Genomic DNA, 24,498 nt, shown 5'->3' with positions numbered 1-24,498 from the left:
TAAAGAAAAATAGCAATATCACTATTCCTTACACACATATGACACACATAGTCAGTGAATCTAATTTTACATAATATAAGCACATTTGTGTGGGTAATTTGTGTGGTTATGAATATATTTGATAAATTTTAATTAAGTGCATTGAGTATGGAAAGATATTGGACAATGACATTTTTTGAGAAAACTTCATATGTGAAGTATTCAATAAATAAAACATACATATTTGAAATAATAAAGAAAACATTTAAGAGATAATAAAATATTGTCTGAAAAGTCTATTCAATCAGTAATGCAAAAAAGTAACTGAAATTTTGCATTTTTAATGTATTGCTTCATTTTTAAAATACACAACTCTGGCCATATTATATGCTGAGGTAAAGAAAATTAGGGAAGAGAGCCTAAATGTAAAATCTGGTATTCTCTCTGCTCTTGGAAAACATGAGAAGAAACTTCATCTTCCTTTCTGGAAAACAGCTTAAAGCAAATAACTTTGTGAACCAAAATTGTGTCATGTTTTTGAAATCCCTAGTATAAAATGTTTTAGCATTTGCATAAAGCCCATATACCCATCCTTATACTTTAAATCTTCCTGGATTACTTAAACTACCTAATGAGATGTCAATGCTATATAAGTAGTTCTTGTATTACATAGGAACGACGGCATGAAAAAAAAAAAATGTCTATACATTTTCAGTGCAGATACAACCACAAAAAGCCTAAAAACAGGACATATTTTTTAATCTGAGTTTGGTTGACTCCATGGATATAGAACCAGTGGATAAGGAGGGCTAATTATCTTGTGTACAAGACAAGTTAGTGAATTTAAGGAACTTTGTGTCTAAAGTAGGAAATTTTAATTTTATTGTTATTCATTTACTACTTAAATACTTCTGGAAACTAATAAACAATGCTAGTAAAAGCAAGCATACAAACAAAACCAATTTAGCCAACTGCACTCCTTTATGTGTGAAGAATTTTACGAAATGTATTGATTAAAAATAATTGATACTTTAGAAGGTTGAGTTGAAGTGGGGAGGGGAAATTCTGTCGAGATGTACCACTGGGACAAACCCATGAGCACAGAGGGGAAGAGTCAAAAGTCTGTTTGCGAAACAACTGAATCCATTGTTATTTGGCTTCCTTTGCAGACAAAAGAAATATCAAAATGTGTAGCTCCATACATTAAAATTAATAACAAATATCAAGGCTATTTGTTGAGACTACAGGCAACTATATCAGAATATCTGATCCTCAGTGAACAGTTCTAAAATACTATTTTTTGTTATTAAAAACATTGTTGCATCCAGACGTTGTTTCAGAGCCCATTACTTTCTTCAGGGCACCCTTCACGTCCTTATTTCTTAAGCTGTAGATTAGTGGGTTTAACATAGGGATGACAACTGTGTAGAAGACAGAGGTAACTTTGTCCGTGTCCATGGAATAACTCGAGCTGGGTCGAAAGTACATGTACAGCAGCGTGCCATGAAATACAGCCACAGACATCAAGTGTGAGGCACATGTAGAGAAGGCTTTACGTCTCCCCTCAGCTGAGATCATTCTTAGGATGGTGAAGATGATGTAGCTATAGGAGAGGAAGACGGTGATGATGCTGCACCCCAGAATAAAGCTACCAACAGTGAACAGCAGCATCTCATGGAAGGATGTATCTGAGGTGGAGAGGGCAAGCAAGGGTGGGATGTCACAGAAAAAATGATTGATGATATTAGAAGTACAGAATGACAATCGAAAAATTAAAGTGGTATAGACTGCAGAATCCACCAAGCCCACCATGCAAGTGATAGCCACTAACTGGGTGCAGAGTCTCTTGGACATGGCAACTGTGTACAGGAGTGGGTTGCAAATGGCTACATACCGGTCATAAGCCATGACAGCCAGCATGAGGCACTCCACATCTGCAAAGGTGCCCCAAAAATACATCTGCATGGCACAGAAATTATATGGGATCCTCTTTTGCTCAGATAAGAAATCAGCCAGCATCTTGGGAGAGACAGAGGAGGAGTAGCAGATATCACAGAAAGACAGATTGCTCAGGAAGTAATACATGGGCGTGTGGAGTCTGGAGTCCACCTTGATCAGCAGGATCATTCCCAGGTTGGCGATCACAGTGATGCCATAAACCAGCAGAAAGAACACAAAGAGCCCCTGTTGCACATCCCGTCTTCTAGAAAGTCCTACGAAGATGAACTCAGTAAACACAGTGCAGTTCTCAGGAGCCATCCGTCAGGCCTGGAAATCCCTGGTTGTGACAAAGGGAAATGCAAGTGGAAGTTTACGTCCTCTTACATCCTACTAGATAAATTTCTGGTTCTATTTTTCAGAATTTTTTTAAAAGATTTTTATTTATTTATACAAACACTGGGTACAGTCAGAAGCGTAGGAGGGTGAGAGAATTCACCAGAGCCAGAGCAGGGAGCAGAACAGGCAGATGGACAAAACACACTGCTGAGAACAGCGGGAGTGGCAGGAGAGGTCTGTAGTGCCATGTGGGACCCACACCGTGGATAGAACCGGCGCTGCAGAGGCTGAGAGCAGCTTTGCAGCCCAGCGCTCAACAACAGTGCCCCCAAGGGAGGCCTTATTTTTCAGAATTAGAAAAAGAGATTAATAAGGCTAGTAGCACCTGACGAAAGTGAATGTAGTGGAAATGTATCTAATCATATAAATCAGTACTGGTATTGCTATTATCACTTTTATTTGTATAGCATTATACAGAGATTATAGCACACTTTAATTCAAATTAAATCTGGCTATTTCCAAAAGAAGCTATGTAATATACATGATATACTTGTTAACTTCTATATCATAGAAGTTTGAGGCAATGGTTATTGACAATTAATTGGTCTAGCTAACCCACATTCAGGCATTTAATCTTTTAGTGATGTAATAGTGTAATGTCATGATCCGTAATAGGAAATGAAATTTAAATAAGAGGTGCTGATTATGGATAAAGTCCTTTGCATTCCCTCATCATCCAACACAATGCACGGGTGCAGCTTTGGAGGTGGCAGAATGTAGCATTCCCCCACTTTTCAATTAGTCCCTCAATTCTTATGAAGTTCTTTGCAGCCTTGACAAGCAAGTTTGAGCAACGGTGTTTCCATTAGGACTTACTATGGCAGGGAGGGGTGGTTGGTGCAGAATGCAGTGGAAGGGTCTCTGTGAGTATGGAATGGAAAGGCAGCAACATGTTAACCAAATACCCCTCTGAATGCTGATGTTACGCAGTGGGAATTAATAGGAACTTTTGAGACCTAATCATCATAAGGATTCTGGTAACACAAGTGACAGAGAGAGGCAAGAAAGGCAGAATGGTTTACTCAAAAAACAGACTTGACAACGTACTCATGTGTCAGAGTCAGGTCTCAGAGAGGGTCATGGCTGAACTGTTCCCTAATCTCAGTTCCCTATGGTTTTAATTTTGTTTTATACTTTTCTTTGATCCCTACTTCACTTGAATAACATTGAAATCTTTCATATTTTGGTTAAAAAACCTAGGTGGTCCTTGGGAGGCCAATTGAATGTGTTCAACTTTATTCAAACCAACTATGATATGCATATAAAATATCATACATGGCTTCCTCTGATCTGTAAGAAAATCTGAAAAGTGGTTTTCATGGTACATGAAGAAAAGAATATCAGAATAGTGACCTAAAAATCAGTGTGCAGCCAAACTCTTTGCTTCAATTTATTTAAATGGTTGTATTCTGTGTACAAATCTTTGAACAATTTTATCTCTGAGAGACTTTTTTAAAAATATAAAACATTATTGCCTAACCACCTCCATAAGTCATGCTTTATTCCATACTATTTTTGTATACATATAATATATAAAACATTTTGAGATGGATTGTTAAATGTCATTAAAATGGTATAATATCAATACTTTACACTCTCCTTTGCTTTAATAACAATCTATCAGGCAAAAATGGATTAAAACTTTAAAACAGGGGCCTCCCTGGTGGCACAGGGGTTAAGTCTCAGCTCTAGCAAGCCATCACTGGCCACTGTGGCACCAGTTCAATCCCTGGCCAGGGAGCTAAATCACATGCCATAGCAGACCTCTCCTGTCTTGCCTGCTGCTCCCCTCAACAATGTATTTCAGTAGGTCTGCCTGTTTTGCTCCCCGCTCTGTCTTTGGTGAATCCTCTCACCACCCCCCCACCTCTGGCCTACACCCAGTTCTTGTATGCATAAATAGATTAAAAAAAAACTTTAAAAAATCCCTCTAAAACAAATTACAATGTGAATCAGGAACAACAAATATTTAATAATACCTGACCCAAAATTGATGACTTCCTCATGCACACGGTTCTGTCTGCCTGGTGGTTCTGTGTTGTCTCCTGATTGGTCTATATAAACATCCTGAGTGTGGTCCCTGGGTATTCAGCATTTGGCCTCTCAGGAGTACAGACGGGTATAACGGGGTTTATGATGATATGCACTATAGGTTGGTGATGAGAAAAAAATACAGAACTTTTAAAATATTGTATTTTTCCCTTTGCCTTACTGTACAACAGTTTATGTATTTAACAATAGTAATTTTCTCCAATAAACAAGCATTCCTTATTTCCATTTCCTCAATATCAGTATGGATATTTTGCTTTAATTCCATAATTTGCAAAATAAATACACACCCACTAAATGTTTCCACATATCCACAGTTCCACAAAATAGTTTTCTGTTGAACGCTTTCTCAAAATTAAGGAAAATTACAAAAAAAATGAAAAAATTTACCATGAACTCACTGTGCAGGGATACCTAGATTTTGTTGTGTATTTACTGGAGTTTAAATTTTTAAAAATGATGTCAGAATAAGCATACTATATATATTCTCTAATCAAGGCAACTAAATCCTTTCTATTAATTTACCCAAACTTACTTCTGCTCATAAACACTCTTTCTACCCAGCTCTTTATATGATAAAATTCCTGTTATGAGTAAAATTACAGATACATAGTTTATCACATATGGGTGTTTCTTTAAAACAAAGTTAAAGTTACTTAAGAGCAAATAGATATTCATTTAAAATAAGACAACTTTAACATAACATAGTCAAATATTTTACATCATTACCAGTAGATATTATTATTATACATTTAATATATTGCTCATATCCTGAGTTGTTTCATACAGCCTCATTTTATGATACTGAAAACTACAGGGATGAACTTCTAGTGTTTCGTAGAGATATGTCACTGAATTCATAGAAATTGTTCACAAAATATACCTAGATACAATGACAGAAAACAAATGTATCTTAAAAGACAACTTAAATAATCTCTTAGACTGTTGTCATGTGTTTATGTTAAAGTGACATTTGCAAAATTTTGTGAAAATTTACAAAGTCATGATCCATAGACTCTTAGATTTCTGAGGCATACAAAAAGCATTACAAGCCAAATTTCTACATCAAGGTAGGATACCATTGTGATTGGTGGTAGAGGGCAACATATGGGAAGGACAGTCACCTTGGGAGGCAACCTGTTTTATGATCTCAACTATGCACTTGAGCATTATTAATGATATGAAGAGACAGTGATGAAGAGAGTAACTGCAGTGCAGAATTTCAAGAAGCAAGCACAACATAGAGATATATGTGTCCACTAACCATGTGATACCTCTAGGCTTTGGGTTATAATGTCTGTACTGACCATATGTCAAGTAATATTTTGCCATGTGTGTGAATCAGTTGTATGCTCAAAAGCAGAGGTTGCTATGAGCTCTTAAACTGCCTCCTGCTCATTAAAATATCCCAAGAAAATGTATAATAATTGTGCATAATAGCTGTATATCTTGAGTTGCAATGCAGTAAGTTTAATTGTGACAAAATTTAGAAATGCAAAATTTTTGTAAGCAACAACACTAATAATAACATGTGCAAGACATGAGCCAGTTTATATATCCAGTGCTTCAGGAATTGCTTCTTCTGTAACTTCCATTGGAGTAAACAGAAATATCAGATTACCATGTTTTCCATTAACTTGTTTGTATTTATTGTTATGGGCTGTTCTTGTACATTCTAGAAAGCATGAGTATCCGTCATATAAATTTAATAAATTAATATATTTTTATTTGAGAAAAGTAATTTTAGTCACAAGTATTAGTGTCTTTTCTTAATATATTATTATTCTTTGGTGATCCCAGGAGAGATATGTTAGAGCAAATCTCAACCCATCTAAGTAATTTCCAATACAAAATTCCACCCAGAAAATTATATATGTGTGTGTAACCTATGAGATTTACTATCATTGTCTTCATCTGGTCCATGTTTGGAAGGACAGACTCCTCCTTGTTCACTTCTGATTCCTCTCCATGCTTATTTTCCCTCAAGAGAAGCCCTCTCTCTGGGGATACCAAGCACCCAGCATCACTCTGCTAAGCAGCATCCAAACAATCTCCTAATCAACATGGCTGTCCCTTCAGACCATGTAATCTAAATCCCACTCCCCATTAAATCTGAAGCACAGATGACAATGTATTGCAGAAAACTGGATAATCTAAATTAGTTCCCAAAGGAATCTGTTAATAGAGAATAGCTTTCTTTAGTGTGTGAGGAGGGAGAAAGGGATGAGCCTAAGGTACAGATTAAGACATCAGACAAATAACAAAATAATCTCTGTGAGTTTTTCCTACTGTCACTGGTGCCCTAAATATAATTCTGTGTAGGCAACTGTCTAGTCCTTTACTGAGAAAATTATTTCTGACTCTGTGACAGAAGCCATTTTAAATAACTTAAGTGTAAATAATGGACTCAACAAGAACCAGGCACAAAGTTCTCCTCATCTCGGAAACAAGAAAAGCGGTATCTCTGGGTAGCTGGCACCAGTTCTATAAGCAAGGCAGCACATTTTGGCTTAAATGATAATTATTTGATAAAATATTCACTGAAAGTCGCCTCTGATATACTAAGCCTACAAAATATTTTGAAAACATATTTTGTACCATATACAGCTAGGGATTTAAAAATCAATATGACCAGTCTACATTACCACCAACAGTTTAGGATGTATGGAAAGTAATATGGTGTTTTCTCAGATTAAACGTGCATCTGTACTAGCCCAGCAGTTCTACTCCTAGGGTTCTAATGTAACAGGGTGGACCCCAGGAAAGGGGGATGTTCCCTGCCCCACCCAAGGGAAGGTGGAGCTGAGCAGGAAGAGGAGAAGCTGAATAAGAGACTGAGGAAGGAAGCAGGATGGAGCCAGGAGACCTGGAGGAGGCACGTGGAGCCTAGAGACACGTGAAGAAACTGCGCTTGTCTTTTGGTCGTGGACTGGGTGACACAGATGTGGGTGAGACCCATGGGGAGGTGACAATGGCAGCTTTTATCTTGATGTTGATTTTGCTCTTTTCCTTCCGGGCTTGTCCGGTTGTTTGTGACCCTTTTCTGTGGGTCCCCACTGGAAGATGCTTTAGACTTGTGGCAGGCCTTGGGGCCTTGCTCTGGGCCAATCCCATTTGGATGGACTTTTACCCACGAGGGGACGGGTAACTTTGGGTGCTTGATTTAGAAACTAGATTATTTGCCTTTCCTGTATTGTTTCCTAGTTTTATTAAAGTTCCTTCCCATTAAAGTCTCATATGTTTTGTGTTGATGAGGTGGATGCCAGAACCCATTTAGAATAGGCAGGTTTGTGGGGTTTGGGCTGCCCCTCTCCCTGTCCAATTGTTAGGGGGAAAAGGATGTCCTAAAGCAAATTCCATATAGGCTTTGTGGACTCCACCCCCACCCCAGGTCAAAGCCAAAGACACTGGGAACTCCAAATCCCATCACCACCAAAGGGAAGGTGGCTGGGACCTGAGGGTGGGGTTAAGCAGCCAGGTGGATACAAAAGGCAGACATGTGGGCTTTGGGGGCTCTCCATTTTTGGGCTCTCGGCCAGCTCGCAGCGTCCGGCCAGTTCTGAGAGTGACTTTGGGTGTCCAGGTCGTCGGATCGGGTAGGACGCATTAAAGACTTTATTTCCCTATTTTCTCCCTGAGTTGTACATTTTCCTTATTTCTTTTTCTCTTGTAAATAAACCTTTTATTAACCCTTTTGTGTGTGTCTGTAGTAGAGTATTCATAAGTTCCTTTAAAGCGCGCGGGTGAGGACCCACAGCCAGGAACCCGTTTAATATCGGAGTGGCTCTATAACACTATAACAGATTTGGCGTCCAACGTGATTTAGGACAGAGCCATCTGTGGTTAGTCAGCCCCATGGGGAAATTGGGCTTCCCTATGGCACTGGCTACCATAAGCGCAAATGTGATTTTTGGTTTCTCTAGTGCGTTTGTTTCATGTGTCGATTTACTGTAGAAAAACTGGCTTGGGCTTTGTGAAGATCTGTGTGTCTGTGTGTAATTTGTTTGTAGTGACTTGCTAAGACATTTGATTTTGTGGAAATTTTTCTGTGCCAGTTTTACTCAAAAGATTAGGCAGTACATTGGACCATGTGGCCAAATCAGAGATGGCGTCTGAGGCCACTTGGTGGGCTCTTGTAAAATTCAGAGGTTCTTGTTGCTAGGACTTTGGAACTTTTTTTTTCTTTTTTTTTGTAATCTCTGCTGTCTCATTAGCATTTCTAAAGGCAATAATGGTTCTTCAGTGGTATGTTGCTTTGTCTTTGGCTACTTCCTGCTCTCTGCCTGATGGATTTTGCAAGCCAATTGTGGAGCAGTGGTGTTTAAATTAGCAAATGTATGCCTGGGTGTTAAGGAAAGAGTAGCCTTAAGCAGTAACTGGTAATTGCTGGTAGCCTTGATGGATTCTTGGAGATAACCTGAATTTTTGCAAAGTCTGGATCAGAAAAATTAACAAGATTTTGTCTGAGTCTGAAAGGATTTGCTGCTGTGAATTTTGTCTACACAATTTGTTTTGGGCATGTTTGCCATTTTGAATCCTGAATTTGTTCAATTGCTGGTGTAAGACAAGATTCTAAGTTTCTGCTTCCTACTGAGGAAGGTCTGTTATGGAAAGCACTCTTTAGGGTGCATCATGTAACTGTACCAGGTTTTCATACCTGTGTTGTTGTTGTCCCTCCCTAGTGTGGGGGAGGTGTAATCTGTGCTTAGATGTTTAATCTGCTCTTTCAGCTTCTGTCCCAGAGTGGCTAACAGAAGTAAGGAGATGACTCCTTTTAATTGAAAGTTAATTACTGATATTTTGATTTTGCTTTTTCAGGTTCTATTCCAGGAAACCCAAGGAGTGCCTGCTTGGTGGCTAACAAGAGATGACTCCTTTTGCTTAAAAGTTAACTTTTATTCTTTCAGTTGCTGTACAGAATACCCCAGGATTGACTTCTAACAAAAAGTCTTCAACACTGAAAACCCTAAGGTGATAAACAAGGTCATGTAACTCTTGTGATTAATAAAACTTTTCCTTCCTATTTCCAAAGTCTTAGGTTTGTAAGATTGTTATAGAGCAACCCCGATATTAAACGGGTTCCTGGCTGTGGGTCCTCACCCGCGTGCTTTAAAGGGACTTATGAATACTCTACTACAGACACATGCAAAAGGGTTAATAAAAGGTTTATTTACCAGAGAAAAGGAAATAAGGAAAATGTACAACTCAGGGAGAAAATAGGGAAATAAAGTCTTTAATGCGTCCTACCCGATCCGACGACCTGGACACCCAAAGTCACTCTCAGAGCTGGCCGGACGCTGTGAGCTGGCCGAGAGCCCAAAAATGGAGAGAGCCCCAAAGCCCACGTGTCTGCCTTTTGTATCCACCTGGCTGCTTAATCCCACCCTCAGGTCCCAGCCACCTTCCCTTTGGTGGGGATGGGATTTGGAGTTCCCAGTGTCTTTGGCTTTGACCTGGGGTGGGGGTGGAGTCCACAAAGCCTATATGGAATTTGCTTTGGGACATCCTTTTCCCCCTAACAAGATGACAACCAGAAATTTTTCTGCCAGCAACATTCCACATTTTTTTGGACTTGGACATTTTTTTCTGAGCCTATGGAGTAAAACTGCAGTTACATAACATATTCTACGTGGCATAACTAAAAAAAAAAAAAAAACTGTCTTTGTCTATATGTTGTATGTCTGTATGTCCTTGTGTCGGTCTTGACCTCCAGTGATCGACAAATTGGTATACATGGTGCCCATAGATGTTGGGGAAAAAAAAAAAAAAGTCTCCAGTTATGAGAAAAACAAAAAGTTATGGTTTGTCAACATTGTGCTGCTGAACTAAGCCGGCGCCTTCATAGACATTGAATATTATTGTTTCTGTTATTTTTCTGATATTTATGGCAAAGCTTCCCAGAAATCTAAATTCAAGTACAAATTTGGTAGCCTGTCATTTGACTGATGCAAGAAAATTTTGTGGAACCTCAGTAGAGCTCCTGAGACACTCCACGAAGTTTCTCCCTTTCCTCCTAGGAAGGCATTACATGAATTTGTTCTATTTGGCTTTTACCTAATGAAGTAAAACTGGAAGGGAAGCATTGTCACTTGGGAAAACAGTAAAACTTTGGTATGTACAAAATGTTAACAGTAGTATCTGGTATCTATGTAAATTGTCAATGGTGATTGTCACCTTGTAATATTGTATAATTCAATTGTTTCACATCTACAGAAATTGTTTCTGGAAATATGGGGAGAAAAGGCCTCAACAGATTCCTATTGATGGAACTGTTGAGAGTAAAAAAAAAACTTTCCTACAAAGGACTGAATACACCTGTAAATACACCTGACATTTACTAAGTTTTCTTTGACAAGATACTGGTAATTTTTTTATGCATTCTGTCCTGAATCCACAAAGTTTTTGTTTTGAGTAACCAGGATCTGCAGAAAGGTTGCAATTTTTTTCCCAGCAAAGCTAACTTGTCACATTTTCTCTCCCCTTGATACCAACACGGCATACAAATAGTGGTAGTAATTTTGCTACTTATCTTAGAGTCTGTTTTTGCATAACTTCCATAGGGATTTTGCCTGTTTTAACAAAAAATTGGACGTGAGTTTGATTGTGTGGCTTTGTGTGGAGTTCTTCCAGAAAGTTGAAAAAGAGCTGAACCAAGAAGAGGAGAACCTGTTTGCCTTGTTTGTAGGGTTCCAGATACCTCCAAAGAAGGTGAGGAAGCTTGCCTCCATTGGCAGGACTGGACAACCCGGCCAACGAAAATGCCCTGGTTCCCTCGAGAAGAGGAAAGCCCAGGTGGAGTCTGATGAGACCAACTTTGTACCTGAATGATGCCAATGGTTCGTTCTGATCCTATATGGAGTATTCCAACGAAGCCAGCTAAAAATTGCTGCTTAGTTATTCTGCCCTGTGATTTTATGCAAAAATAGGAAAAATGGTTTAAAAATAGATTTAATTTGCAAACTTTTGCTATGCTGTTAAAGTTTGGGATCAAGGTTGAGAGAATTCGTTTTTGCATAAGTTGAACCATTTTAACATTTTTTTCCCTGTGATTTTGATATATTTGCTATCTTGTTTTAGCCAATGCTCCAACTTTTTTTCTTTTGGCTTGGATAATGGACTATTTTTAAGTAATGAAACTGTCATACTGGACATTCATGGACAATGCTGCTGACTAATTGTTGCTTCTCTTACACACATTGTAACCCTGAAAAAAGACTGTCTCCTAAGATTGCACCATGAGATCTGTGCCACCATAGATATGGTGGAATAAAAATTAAAAGGGGGGGATTGTAACAGGGTGGTCCCCAGGAAAGGGGGAGGTTCCCTGCCCCACCCAAGGGAGGGTGGAGCTGAGCAGGAAGAGGAGAAGCTGAAGAAGAGACTGAGGAAGGAAGCAGGATGGAGCCAAGAGACCTGGAGGAGGCACGTGGAGCCTAGAGACACGTGAAGAAACTGCGCTTGTCTTTTGGTCGTGGACTGGGTGACACAGATGTGGGTGAGACCCATGGGGAGGTGACAATGGCAGCTTTTATCTTGATGTTGATTTTGCTCTTTTCCTTCCGGGCTTGTCCGGTTGTTTGTGACCCTTTTCTGTGGGTCCCCACTGGAAGATGCTTTAGACTTGTGGCAGGCCTTGGGGCCTTGCTCTGGGCCAATCCCATTTGGATGGACTTTTACCCACGAGGGGACGGGTAACTTTGGGTGCTTGATTTAGAAACTAGATTATTTGCCTTTCCTGTATTGTTTCCTAGTTTTATTAAAGTTCCTTCCCATTAAAGTCTCATATGTTTTGTGTTGATGCGGCGGATGGCAGAACCCATTTAGAATAGGCAGGTTTGCGGGGTTTGGGCTGCCCCTCTCCCTGTCCTATAACAGTTCCACAGTAAGAAATACATAAGTAAGGATATCCTTATTTTTTGTACATTATGTGAAAGATGGCCAGTGAATTCAATTTTATGTAACATAAGAATATCTAAGTTTTATGGTTGTGAATATATATAATATGGTTCCATAAAGTACATGAATGTAGAAGGGATTTGTTCAGGGAGTGAAAGTTATGAATATTTAAATTAGTCAATGAACAATATATCAATATTTTGCAATTATAAATAAAAATTTTAGAGGTATTTTATATGTCTTCAAACTATTCAGCCAGTAATGCAGGACAGCCTGCTGAAAGTGCATGTTTTGAATATGTTGTTTCATGTTTTAAATATATACTTGTATAAACTCTGACCTTGACTTTTCTTTTTGTATTTCAAGTGCCTTTGGTTTGATGATGAGACATCCACTCCAAAGACAGCCAGCTCAAATAAATCCCTGCCATTGTGTGTCCATTGTTTTACCATTCATGATTGATTTATATGAACTAATCTTTTGGGAGCCTCTGTGTTTGTTTGTTTTCCTTTAGTTTCATTCTTTTTCTTCCTGAGATCTAAATTCCCACTCTTATATTTTAAAATTACTGATAAAGAGCAAGTGTTCAAAATTAACCTCCCCACATTTTCAACCCCAATAAAAGCAGGACCCCCTCCCCCTCTCCACAACTTCAATTTGTAGCCCTAGAGGTGTTGAGTAATTTCTAGGTCTTGCAAGCAAGATTAGTGTATTGTTTAATGGTTTCCTGATGGCTATTGCTGAAGGGCATCTTGAAATCATAATAGTTACAGACAGAAATCTGCATAGAAAAGGGAGGTTCCCTATTCCCTGCCCCAGCTAATGAAGGGTGGAGCTGAGCTACTGAGGGGAAGCCAGAAAAACAGAGTTGGAGGGAAGACTTGGGAAGAGTTTTGAAGGAGATACATGAGGCACAGAGACATGTGAGGGAGGATTTGCTTGCTTCTCAGCTTTGGAATTAAACCAGTGACCTGGGAGACATGGAAGGAAATACATGGATTTGAGACATGTAGAGCCACATGGAAGAGAAATGGGTGAGAGTCATGTGGGGAGGTTGAAAGGGCAGCCCTTACTTTGATTTGTACTTTGATTTTTCTCCTTTGGTTGCAGACTTGCCTGGTCCCTCTATCCCTTCCTTATGGTTCCCCGCTAGAAAGTACCTTAGATTTGTGGCAAGTTCTCACATCGCAAGGTCTCTATTTTGTGGCAACCCTGTTTGGTTCATCATTTACCCATAAAGGAATGAGTAAATTTGGGTGTTTTATTGGAAAACTATTATATTTTATTATCTTTCTAGGCACATTAGGCACATTAATCCTATTAAACTTCTTTCTCACTCAGAGTATGCTGTTTTTTTTTTTTTTTTTTTTTTTTTGTGGGGGTGGCAGATAGAGCATGCAAATTTGGGGCTCTTGAGGTGTCCCCAAGCCTGCACATTAACATAGTGAGAACACCAAGAACTGATGCAGTCACAACATTGACTCTGATGGCCAACATTGGGCTAAAACAGCAGAACCTGCTCTTTATACACTAATGAGATATATAGCTTCTGAATGAAGACCTTAATGAGAAATCTTGTAAAACCCATAACTTTTTTGGAACCAGAAGACTCCATGTTCCCTTCTTAAAAATAAAATAAGCGAAATCAGTACCCCTAAGAAAATAAGTTTGTTTTTCATAACTGGATTCATAGTCCATTGATTAAAGTGAAGGACAGCATATTCATTAATTAATTATGTTATTAGCATACATTTTAAATTACCTAAATCCAGATACTCAGTGATGACCACTATTAAAATTTTCTTTGGAATAAGGTTCTTAGATATACAGAGCCCAAATAAAACATTACAAATGGGCACTAATGCAAATATTACTTTGTTCTATGCTTATTCCACTGAATGTATAATTTTGCTAATAATTCTACCTTTACAAATTCAACTATATGCATTAGGGATTTCTTATTTTTAAAATTTTAATTTTAATATGTATAATGTCATGGACACCTCAAAGGAAAAGAAATTCTCTTTCCCAGTTGTCTTTAGTAAAGATCTAGGTGCTTCCCCCAATGCCCAGTCATGCAATTTCAGTACAGTTTTCAATGGCACCATATCTTTTTTCTGTGGTGAAGGTGAAGACATTTGTGGGATATGTTGGTTTCAGACAGTGGGGTCCTTGGGTTAACTGAGAAAAGTTTCACCAGCACTGGGAGTTTCTCCGGCAAATTTCTCAACCAGCAGAGGAGTTAGTTATAGCCAAACGTGCAGGTTCATTATTAAAGAGAGGGAAGGGATAAAGAATGTTTGCACAAGCACAAGTGGGCAGAAAGAACTACCCAGAAAGGCACAGGTTTGCTAAAAGAGAGGCTGAATAATCATAGGCATGCTCTCTTGGAAGAAGGTGCCTATTCTGAGGGAGGTCAGTGAAGAGAAGCACCTGCTTGTTCACAGGTCACAGGTGGGCAGGAGACTGCTGCCCTGAGGATGGAGAGTTAGTGGTAAGGAGCTCCTGCATAGGCACAAGCAGGCAGAAGGCCACTGCCCCTTGCCAGTGTGGAAATTGTCCTGACTTCTAGGGAGGGGCTCATTCCTTTGTGAAGTGGTTAATTTTTGTTGATTTTGAATAACCATGTAGACTTTGAAAAGGACTGGAGATTCTACAATGCCCCTCTATCTCCATATCCCCACCTCCTAGTCTGCACCCCATGACACTCTCTACAGCAGTCTGACACCTGCTTGGGTCTGTGCCTCATGATTTAGACTTTGGTGCCTAAGGAGTTTTCAGTTCTATAGCTGGATTAAGGATTATGTTAATCACTTCTACCCCCACCTCCAGGTCTCCACAGTGCCTGAACTGGGTTTCTGATCTCATGGTGCTTCCTTTCCAATTTTTCTACTCTTAACCTCGATCAAAGGCAAGTAGGTAAATTGACAGAATGATGAACAAAGTTTCCGCTGATATAAGTGGGACAGAATGATGAGAAATAATGAAAAGTTTTTAATGTCAAATGATCTCCCTCCCTCATGTTTATTAGCACGGGTCAAAACACAAAAGCACAAATGGATTTCATCTAAGACTAGCATACTAGAATCAAACAAAATCAAATCAAGGGATCTATATTTATTTACAAAAATTGTCTTTGCATCGATTCTTCAGGGGGCATGCAATCTTTTATTCAATAAATATTTTGAATGGCATTCTAGAGCCAAGCAATGTAAATTAAAAAAAAAAATAGAAATATTGATAAAGAAGATAACTTGGGCCTTGCATTTATGGAACTTTGAGTTAAAGAAGGAGACATCTTATTTATTTTATTTATTCAATATCATATTTTTAAGGATGTGATGGAGCATTTACAAGGTGCTATTAGGGCATAGGGAAATACATGCAACCTTAATTTGTATAACTGTACTACCTTCTTCTTAGTAAGTTGATTAAAACCATTTTTTTTTCCTAAAAATAAAATGGAAGATTATGGAGGTTACATTTCATTGACACTGGACTAAGAAATACTCACCCTTGATATCTTGCTGGGACATATCCAGGAAGACAGAGGGAACTAAAAAAGATCCTCTCTGCAAGAAACAGAAAATCTGCTATGACCCTTCTTAGTTTTGAGAGAGGACTGATTTCAATAATGACTGTTACCTATGCACATGATAGTATAAAATCATGGTAGACATATGAGAAGTATGGAAAATATCTAGAAAGTTGTATCAGTGATTTGGCTGGAAGATATGCCAAAAGAATTATACTTTAGCTTTCAGAATATTTAAATAAATAATTCTGGACAAGATGTCATGGCTTTACCCAGGACACACTTTAGTTCTGATTGCTTTTTTCAGGGCACCCTTCACATCCTTATTCCTTAAGCTGTAGATGAGTGGGTTTAACATAGGGATGACAACTGTGTAGAAGACAGAGGTAATTTTGTCCGTGTCCATGGAATAACTCGAGCTGGGTCGAAAGTACATGTACAGCAGTGTGCCATGAAATACAGCCACAGACACCAAATGTGAGGCACACGTAGAGAAGGCTTTGCGTCTCCCCTCCGCTGAGCTCATTTTCATGATGGTAACAATGATGTAGCTGTAGGAAAGGAGGACGGTAATAATGCTGCACCCCAGAATAAAGCTACCAAGAGTAAACAACAGTATCTCATTGATGGATGTATCCGAGGTGGAGATGGCCAACAAGGGTGGGATGTCACAGAAGAAGTGATTGATGATATTGGAATTGCAAAATGACAATCGAAATGTGAAGCAGGTATGGATTGCAGAATCCACCATCCCGGCTACGTAAGTGATAGCCACTAACTGGGTGCAGAGTCTCCTGGACATGGCAACTGTGTACAGGAGTGGGTTGCAAATGGCTACATACCGGTCATAAGCCATGACAGCCAGCATGAGGCACTCCACATCTGCAAAGGTGCCCCAAAAATACATCTGCATGGCACAGAAATTATATGGGATCCTCTTTTGCTCAGATAAGAAATCAGCCAGCATCTTGGGAGAGACAGAGGAGGAGTAGCAGATATCACAGAAAGACAGATTGCTCAGGAAGTAATACATGGGCGTGTGGAGTCTGGAGTCCACCTTGATCAGCAGGATCATTCCCAGGTTGGCGATCACAGTGATGCCATAAACCAGCAGAAAGAACACAAAGAGCCCCTGTTGCACATCCCATCTTCTAGAAAGTCCTACGAAGATGAACTCAGTAAACACAGTGCAGTTCTCAGGAGCCATCCGTCAGGCCTGGAAATCCCTGGTTGTGACAAAGGGAAATGCAAGTGGGAGTTTATGTCCTCTTACATCCTATTAGATAAATTTCTGGTTCTATTTTTTTAAAGATTTTTATTTACTTATACAACCACTGTGTACAGTCAGAAGCATAGAAGGGTGAGAGAATTCACCAGAGCCAGAGCAGGGTACAGAACAGCAGATGGACAAAACACACTGCTGAGGAGCACAGCGGGAGCAGCAGGAGAGTTTTGTCGTGCCATGTGGGACCCACACTGTGGATCGAACAGGCGCTGCAGAGGCTGCGTGCAGCTTCACAGCCCAGAGTTCAACAACTGTGCCCCCAGGGGTGGCCTTATTTTTCAGAATTAGAAAAAGAGATTAGCAAGGTTAGTAGCACCTGAAAACTGAATCTAGTGGAAATGTATCTAATCATATAAATCAGTACTGGTATTGGTATTATCACTTTTATTTTATAGCATTATACAGAGATTATAGCACACTTTAATTCAAATTAAATCTGGTGGGGCCTCCCTGGTGGCGCAGTGGTTGAGCGCTGGGTTGCGAAGCTGCCCGCGGCCTTTGCACGATGGTTCGATCCCAGCTGCTCCCTGGCTGCTGGAGGAGGGTCCCCCATGGCGCGCAGACCTCTCCTGCCGCCCACTGCTCCCCTCAGCAGTGTACTTCAGTCCTTCTGCCTGTTCTGCTCCCCGCTCTGTCTCTGGTGAATTCTCTCAAGTTCCCACGTTTCTGACTGTACCCAGTGCATGTATAAACAAAACAAACAAACAAACAAATAAATAAATAAAACATGCCTTGTTGACTTAAAAAAAAAAAAATTAAATCTGGCTATTTCCAAAAGTAGCTATGTAACATACATGATATATTCTTGTTAACTTCTATATCATAGATGTTTGAGGCAATGGTTATCGACAATTAATTTGTCTAGCTAACCAACATTCAGGCATTTAATCTTGTAGTGATGCAATACTTTAATGTCATGATCCGTAATAGGAAATGAAATTTAAATAAGAGGTGCTGATTATGGATAAAGTCCTTTGCATTCCCTCATCATCCAACAATGTAGCATTCCCCAATTTTAAATTAGCTGCTCAATTCTTATGAGGTTCTTTGCAGCCTTGACAAGCAAGTTTGAGCAACAGTGTTTGCATTAGGACTTACTATGGCAGGGAGGAGTGGTTGGTACAGAAAGCAGTGGAAGGGTCTCTATGAGTGTGGAATGGATAGGCAGCAACATGTTAACTAAATACCCCTCTGAATGCTGATGTTACCCAGTGGGAATTAGTAGGAACTTTTGAGACCTAATCATCATAAGGATTCTGGTAACACAAGTGACAGAGAGAGGTAAGAAAGACAGAATGGTTTACTCAAAAAACAGACTTGTACCAAACTTGACAGAGTACTCATGTGTCAGAGTCAGGTCTCAGAGAGAGTCATGGCTGAACTGTTCCCTAATCCCAATTCCCTATGGTTTTAATTTTGTTTTATGCTTTTCTTTGATCCCTACTTCACTTGAATAACATTGAAATCTTTCATATTTTGGTTAAAAAACCTAGGTGGTCCTTGGGAGGCCAATTGGATGTGTTCAACTTTATTCAAACCAACTATGATATGCATATAAAATATCAGACATAGCTTCCTCTGATCTGTGAGAAAATCTGAAAAGTGGTTTTCATGGTAGATGAAGAAAAGAATATCAGAATAGTGACCTAAAAATCAGTGTGCAGCCAAACTCTTTGCTTCAATTTATTTAAATGGTTGTTTTCTGTGTACAAATCTTTGAACAATTTATCTCTGAGAGATTTTTTTAAAAATATAAAACATTATTGCCTAACCACCTCCACAATTTGTGCTTTATTCCATACCATTTTTGTATACATATAATATACAAAACATTTTGAGATGGATTGTTAAATGTCATTAAAATGGTATAATATCAATACTTTACACTCTCCTTTACTTTAATAACAATCTATCAGGCAAAAATGGATTAAAACTTTAAAACAGGGGCCTCCCTGGTGGCACAGGGGTTAAGTCTCAGCTCTAGCAAGCTATCACCGGCCACTGTGGCACCAGTTCAATCCCTGGCCAGGGAGCTAAATCACATGCCATAGCAGACCTCTCCTGTCTTGCCTGCTGCTCCCCTCAACAGTGTATTTCAGTAGGTCTGCCTGTTTTGCTCCCCACTCTGTCTTTGGTGAATTCTCTCAGCCCCCCGGCACCTCTGGCCTACACCCCAGTTCTTGTATGCATGAATAGATTTAAAAAACTAAAAAAAAAAAAACCCTCTAAAACAAATTATAATATAAATGAGGACGCAACAAATATTTAATAATACCTGACCCAAAATTGATGACTTCCTTGTGCACACAGTTCTGTCTGCCCGGTGGTTCTGTGTTGTCTCCTGATTGATGTATATAAGCATCCTGAGTGTGGTCCCTGGGTATTCAACATTTGGCCTCTCAGGAGTACAGACGGGTATAATGGGGTTTATGATGATATGCACTATAGGTTGGTGATGAGAAAAAAATACAGAACTTTTTAAATATTGTATTTTTTCCTTTGCCTTACTGTACAACAGTTTATGTATTTAACAATAGTAATTTACTCCAATAAACAAGCATTCCTTATTTCCACTTCCTCAATATTGGTATGGATATTTTGCTTTAATTCCATAATTTGCAAAATAAACACACACCCATTAATGTTTCCACATATCCACAGTCCCACACAAATTGTTTTCCATTGAAGACTTTCTCAAAATTAAGGAAAATTACAAAAAGAATGAAAAAAAGTACCATGAACTCACTGTGCAGGGATACGTAGATTTTGTTGTATATTTACTGGAGTTTAAATTTTTAAAAATGATGTCAGAATAACCATACTATATACATTCTCTAATCAAGGCGACTAATTCCTTTCTATTAATTTGCCCAAACTTACTTCTGCTCATAAACACTCTCTCTACCCAGCTCTTTATATGATAAAATTCCTGTTATGAGTAAAATTACAGATACATAGTTTATCACATCTGGGTGTTTCTTTAAAACAAAGTTAAAGTTACTTAAGAGCAAATAGATATTCATTTAAAATAAAACAACTTTAACTTAACATAGTCAAATATTTTACGTCATTACCAGTAGATATTATTATTATTCATTTAATATATTACCCATATCCAGATATGTGTCATACAGCCTCATTTTATGACACTGAAAACTACAGGGATGAACTTCCAGTGTTTCATAGAGATATGTCACTGAATTCATAGAAATTGTTCACAAAATATACCTAGATACAATGACAGAAAACAAATGTATCTTAAAAGACAACTTAATCTCTTAGACTGTTGTCATGTGTTTATGTTAAAGTGACATTTGCAAAATTTTGTGAAAATTTACAAAGTCATGATCCATAGACTCTTAGATTTCTGAGGCATACAAAAAGCATTTCAAGTCAAATTTCTACATCAAGGTAGGACCCCATTGTGATTGGTTGCAGAGGGCAATATATGGTAAGGACAGTCACCTTGGGAGGCAACCTGTTTTATGATCTCAACTATGTTCTTGAGCTTTATTGATGATGTGAAGAGACAGTGATGAAGAGAGTGACTGCAGTGCAGAATTTCAGGAAGCAAGCACAACATAGAGATATATGTGTCCACTAACCATGTGATACCTAAAGGCTTTGGGTTATAATGTCTGTACTGACCATATGTCAAGTAATATTTTGTCATGTGTGTAAATCAGTTGTATGCTCACAAGCAGAGGTTGCTATGAGCTCTTAAACTGCCTCCTGCTCATTAAAATATCCCAAGAAAATGTATAATAATTGTGCATAATAGCTGTATATCTTGAGTTGCAATGTAGTAAGTTTAATTGTGACAAAATTTAGAAATGCAAAATCTTTGTAAGCAACAACACTAATAATAACATGTGCAAGACATGAGCCAGTTTATATATCCAGTGCCTCAGGAATTGCTTCTTCTGTAACTTCCATTGGAGTAAACAGAAATGTCAGATTACCATGTTTTCCATTAACTTGTTTGTCTTCATTGTTATGGGCTGTTCTTCTACTTTCTAGAAAGCATGAGTAGTCGTCATATCAATTTAACAAATTAATATATATTTATTTGAGAAAAGTAATTTTAGTTACAAGTATTAGTGTCTTTTCTTAATATGTTATTATTATTTGGTGATCCCAGGAGAGATATGTAAGAGCAAATCTCAACCCATCTAAGTAATTTCCAATACAAAATTCCACCCAGAAAATTATATATATGTGTGTTACCTATGAGATTTACTATCATTCTCTTCATCCGGTCCATGTTTGGAAGGACAGACTCCTCCTTTGTCCCTTTTGATTCCTCTCCATGCTTATTTTCCCTCAAGAGAAGCCCTCTCTCTGGGGATACCAAGCACCCAGCATCACTCTGCTAAGCAGCATCCAAACAATCTCCTAATCAACATGGCTATCTCTTCAGACCATGTAATCTAAATCCCGCTCCACATTAAATCTGCAGCACAGATGACAATGTATTGCAGAAAACTGGATAATCTAAATTAGTTCCCAAAGGAATCTGTTAATAGAGAATAGCTTTCTTTAGTGTATGAGGAGGGAGAAAGGGATGAGCCTAAGGTACAGATTAAGACATCAGACAAATAACAAAATAATCTCTGAGTTTTTCCTACTGTCACTGGTGCCCTAAATATAATTCTGTGTAGGCAACTGTCTAGTCCTTTGCTGAGAAAATGATTTCTGACTCTGTGACAGAAGCCATTTTAAATAACTTAAGTGTAAATAATGGACCAACAAGAACTAGGCACAAAGTTCTCCTGATCTCACAAACAAGAAAAGCAGTACCTCTGGGTTGCTGGCACCAGTTCTACAAGCAAGGCAGCACATTTTGGCTTAAATGATAATTATTTGATAAAATATTCACTGAAAGTCGTCTCTGATATACTAAGCCTACAAAATATTTTGAAAACATATTTTGTACCATATAGAGCTAGGGATTTAAAAATCAATATGACCAGTCTACATTACCACTGACAGTGTAGGATGTATGGAAAATATTATGGCGTTTTCTCAGAGGATTAAACGTGGATCTGTTCTAACCCAGCAGTTCTACTCCTAGGGTTCCCCCCCCAAAAAAAATAATAACGTTTCAAAATGAAATGTGCATTCCTATATTTATTGCAACACTGTTTACAATAGACAAGCTATGGAAACAAACTACCTGCCCCGAAACAAAGGCTCAAGAAGATGTGGCAGACACTCACATGGAGTACCACTGGGAGATCAAAGAAATGAAATCTTACCCTTTGCTGCAATGTGGATGGAGCTGGAAGGGATGGTGCTAAGTGAAATAAACACGAAGGAGAAAGGTCGATAACAGATGGCGTCACTTCTATGTGAAATAAAGAGAAACCAAACCAAGGGTCAGGCAGAAACAAGCCTTAACACCAATGCTTGCAATCTGCTACAGATCTGATAACTTGGGGGAGGAGGTGGGTGGGTGGGGCAGGCAGAGAGACAAGATTGTTTAAGGGAAAAGAAACAAAAAGAAAAAAAATGTCATTGACAAAATGTGACCTGAGGTTCTAAACCTGACCCGAGGCTCCAGTGTGGAACTGGCATCTGAGGTCTAGGGGAGCAACTCTCAGTAGGGAAAGCTGGATCCACCTCATGACACATTGCCAGAGCTATGCCTGTTTTTTTTGTTTTTCAGCACTATTGTCTTATGTAGCCTCTCTGACTCAACTTTGTATATATTTACACATATATATCATAGTTATACAGCTGTGATTTCTCTCTGCCTTTCTGTTTCTATCCTTACCTCTAACTCATTCCCCCTTTTATATTTACATATTATACTAGACTTAGGTGAATGATGAAAAGTAGGAAATCGAGGCAGTTTAACAAGATTTCGTAATCTAAAGTGAAATGGTCACACAGCTTACAAGGAAAGGACAGAATACATATTATTTGAAAACAGATGTGTCTCACTTCTTATTTTAAGCTCTCATTATTTGTTTAAAAAAACAAACTGAGGGCCTCCCTTGTGGAGCAGCAGTTGAGAGCTGGGTTGCGAAGCTGCCCGTGGCCTCTGCGGCGCCAGTTCGATCCCCGACTGCTCCACGGACACTAGAGGAGGGTCCCATATGGTGCGCAGACCTCTCCTGCCGCCCGCTGCTCCCCTCAGCAGTGTGCTTCGGTCCTTCTGCCTGCTCTGCTCCCCGCTCTGGCTCTGGTGAATTCTCTCACCCTCCCGCGCTTCTGTGTATACCCAGTCCATGTATAAACAAACAAACAAACAAATAAATAAAATATGCCTCTATTAAAAAAAAGTTAAAAAAAAGCAAACAAAAAAACAAACTAAAAATCAAGTTGTGCCCCAGATCAGCAGACTTGGCAAGCATAGCCTCCAAGAACCCAAAGACAGCTGAGGGTGTTGTAGAGCAACCCCGATACAAAACGGGGTGCCTGACTGTGGGTCCTCACCCGCGCGCTTAAAAGGACTTATCAATGCTCTACTGCAGGCACACGCGAAAGGTTAATAAAAGGTTTATTTACAAAGGGAAGGGGAAATGAGGAAATGTACAGCTCTGGGAGAAAAGTGGGAGACAAAGTTTTAAATGAGTCCTACCCGATCCGCCGATTAGGAATCCCAAAATGGCGCTCTGAGAGCTGGCCGCCAGCCAGGAGCGGTGAAGCCAGGAGGCGAGCGATCGCAAGCCAGAGAGAGAGCCCAAGGCCCACGTGTTTGGTTTTTTATATCCAACCTGGCTGCCCAACTCCACCCTCAGGTCCCAGCCACCCTCCCTTGGTGGTGATGGGATTTGTCTTTCCCAGAGTCTTGATGGCTTTAGTCTGGAGTGGGGGTGGAGTCCACAAAGTTAATCCTGTATGGGATTAACTCAGGACATCACTTCCCCCTAACAAGGGAAACACAAAAGGGAGTTTATTGCAGACTTGAGTCCAGGCTCACGACACCTCCCAATGTAGCAGCAGGTATTGAGAGCCCCGAACAAAGGAAGCAGGGGTTTTTTAATAAGGTTAAATTATGCTGGCAGTTACTCATTGGCTACAAGGATGTGTTCTCCAACTTTGCCCGGCTATCATTCTAAGCTGACTGGCCTGGCCGAGATGCAACTCCTGCCTGTAACTCCAATTACAGCAAGTTCACACTCATTGGTGACCAGAGGGCGAGGGCAGAGTGAGGGTCGAAACTGTCCAAACTATCTCTGGAATGCAGTCGTCTTTCCTGGACATCAAAACCTAAAATTCTAAAATGGCAGTTACACACAAAATGACAAAGCAATGGCTAAGAATACTTATGCTTGGTTCCACAGTAAGAAATACATAAGTAAGGATATCCTTATTCTTTGTACATTATGTGAAAGATGGCCAGTGAATTCAATTTTATGTAACATAAGAATATCTAAGTTTTATGGTTGTGAATATATATAATATGGTT

General features: G+C 39.2%; 2 protein-coding genes and 1 long non-coding RNA gene across 3 annotated transcripts; all 3 read right to left on the bottom strand.

Annotated features, from left to right (window-relative positions):
• Positions 1-1,272: 1,272 nt before the first annotated feature.
• Positions 1,273-2,254, bottom strand: LOC119254271 (olfactory receptor 5W2-like). The gene has a single exon (XM_037521387.1). It carries the CDS (start codon positions 2,236-2,238, stop codon positions 1,273-1,275), a length of 966 nt encoding a protein of 321 aa, XP_037377284.1. The 5' UTR covers positions 2,239-2,254.
• A 13,786-nt stretch (positions 2,255-16,040) lies between these two features.
• LOC129144625 (olfactory receptor-like protein OLF2) lies at positions 16,041-17,036 on the bottom strand. Its single transcript, XM_054699169.1, has one exon. The coding sequence runs from the start codon at positions 17,001-17,003 to the stop codon at positions 16,065-16,067; it is 939 nt and encodes a 312-aa protein (XP_054555144.1). The 5' UTR covers positions 17,004-17,036; the 3' UTR covers positions 16,041-16,064.
• A 402-nt stretch (positions 17,037-17,438) lies between these two features.
• On the bottom strand, positions 17,439-23,902 carry LOC119254445 (uncharacterized). The gene is made up of 4 exons (XR_005127289.2): positions 23,668-23,902; positions 22,340-22,428; positions 19,357-19,523; positions 17,439-17,751 (listed from the first exon to the last, which is right to left on the bottom strand). It is a non-coding gene; the product is annotated as an uncharacterized LOC119254445 (long non-coding RNA).
• Between the last annotated feature and the right edge of the window lie 596 nt (positions 23,903-24,498).

The sequence above is a fragment of the Talpa occidentalis genome, unplaced genomic scaffold (assembly GCF_014898055.3).
Source record: "Talpa occidentalis isolate TD23 unplaced genomic scaffold, MPIMG_talOcc4v2.1 talOcc4.3, whole genome shotgun sequence".
Classification (NCBI taxonomy): Eukaryota; Metazoa; Chordata; class Mammalia; order Eulipotyphla; family Talpidae; genus Talpa; species Talpa occidentalis.
The sequence above is the reverse complement of the archived record's forward strand: the minus strand, read 5'-3'. Positions and strand labels throughout refer to the sequence as shown.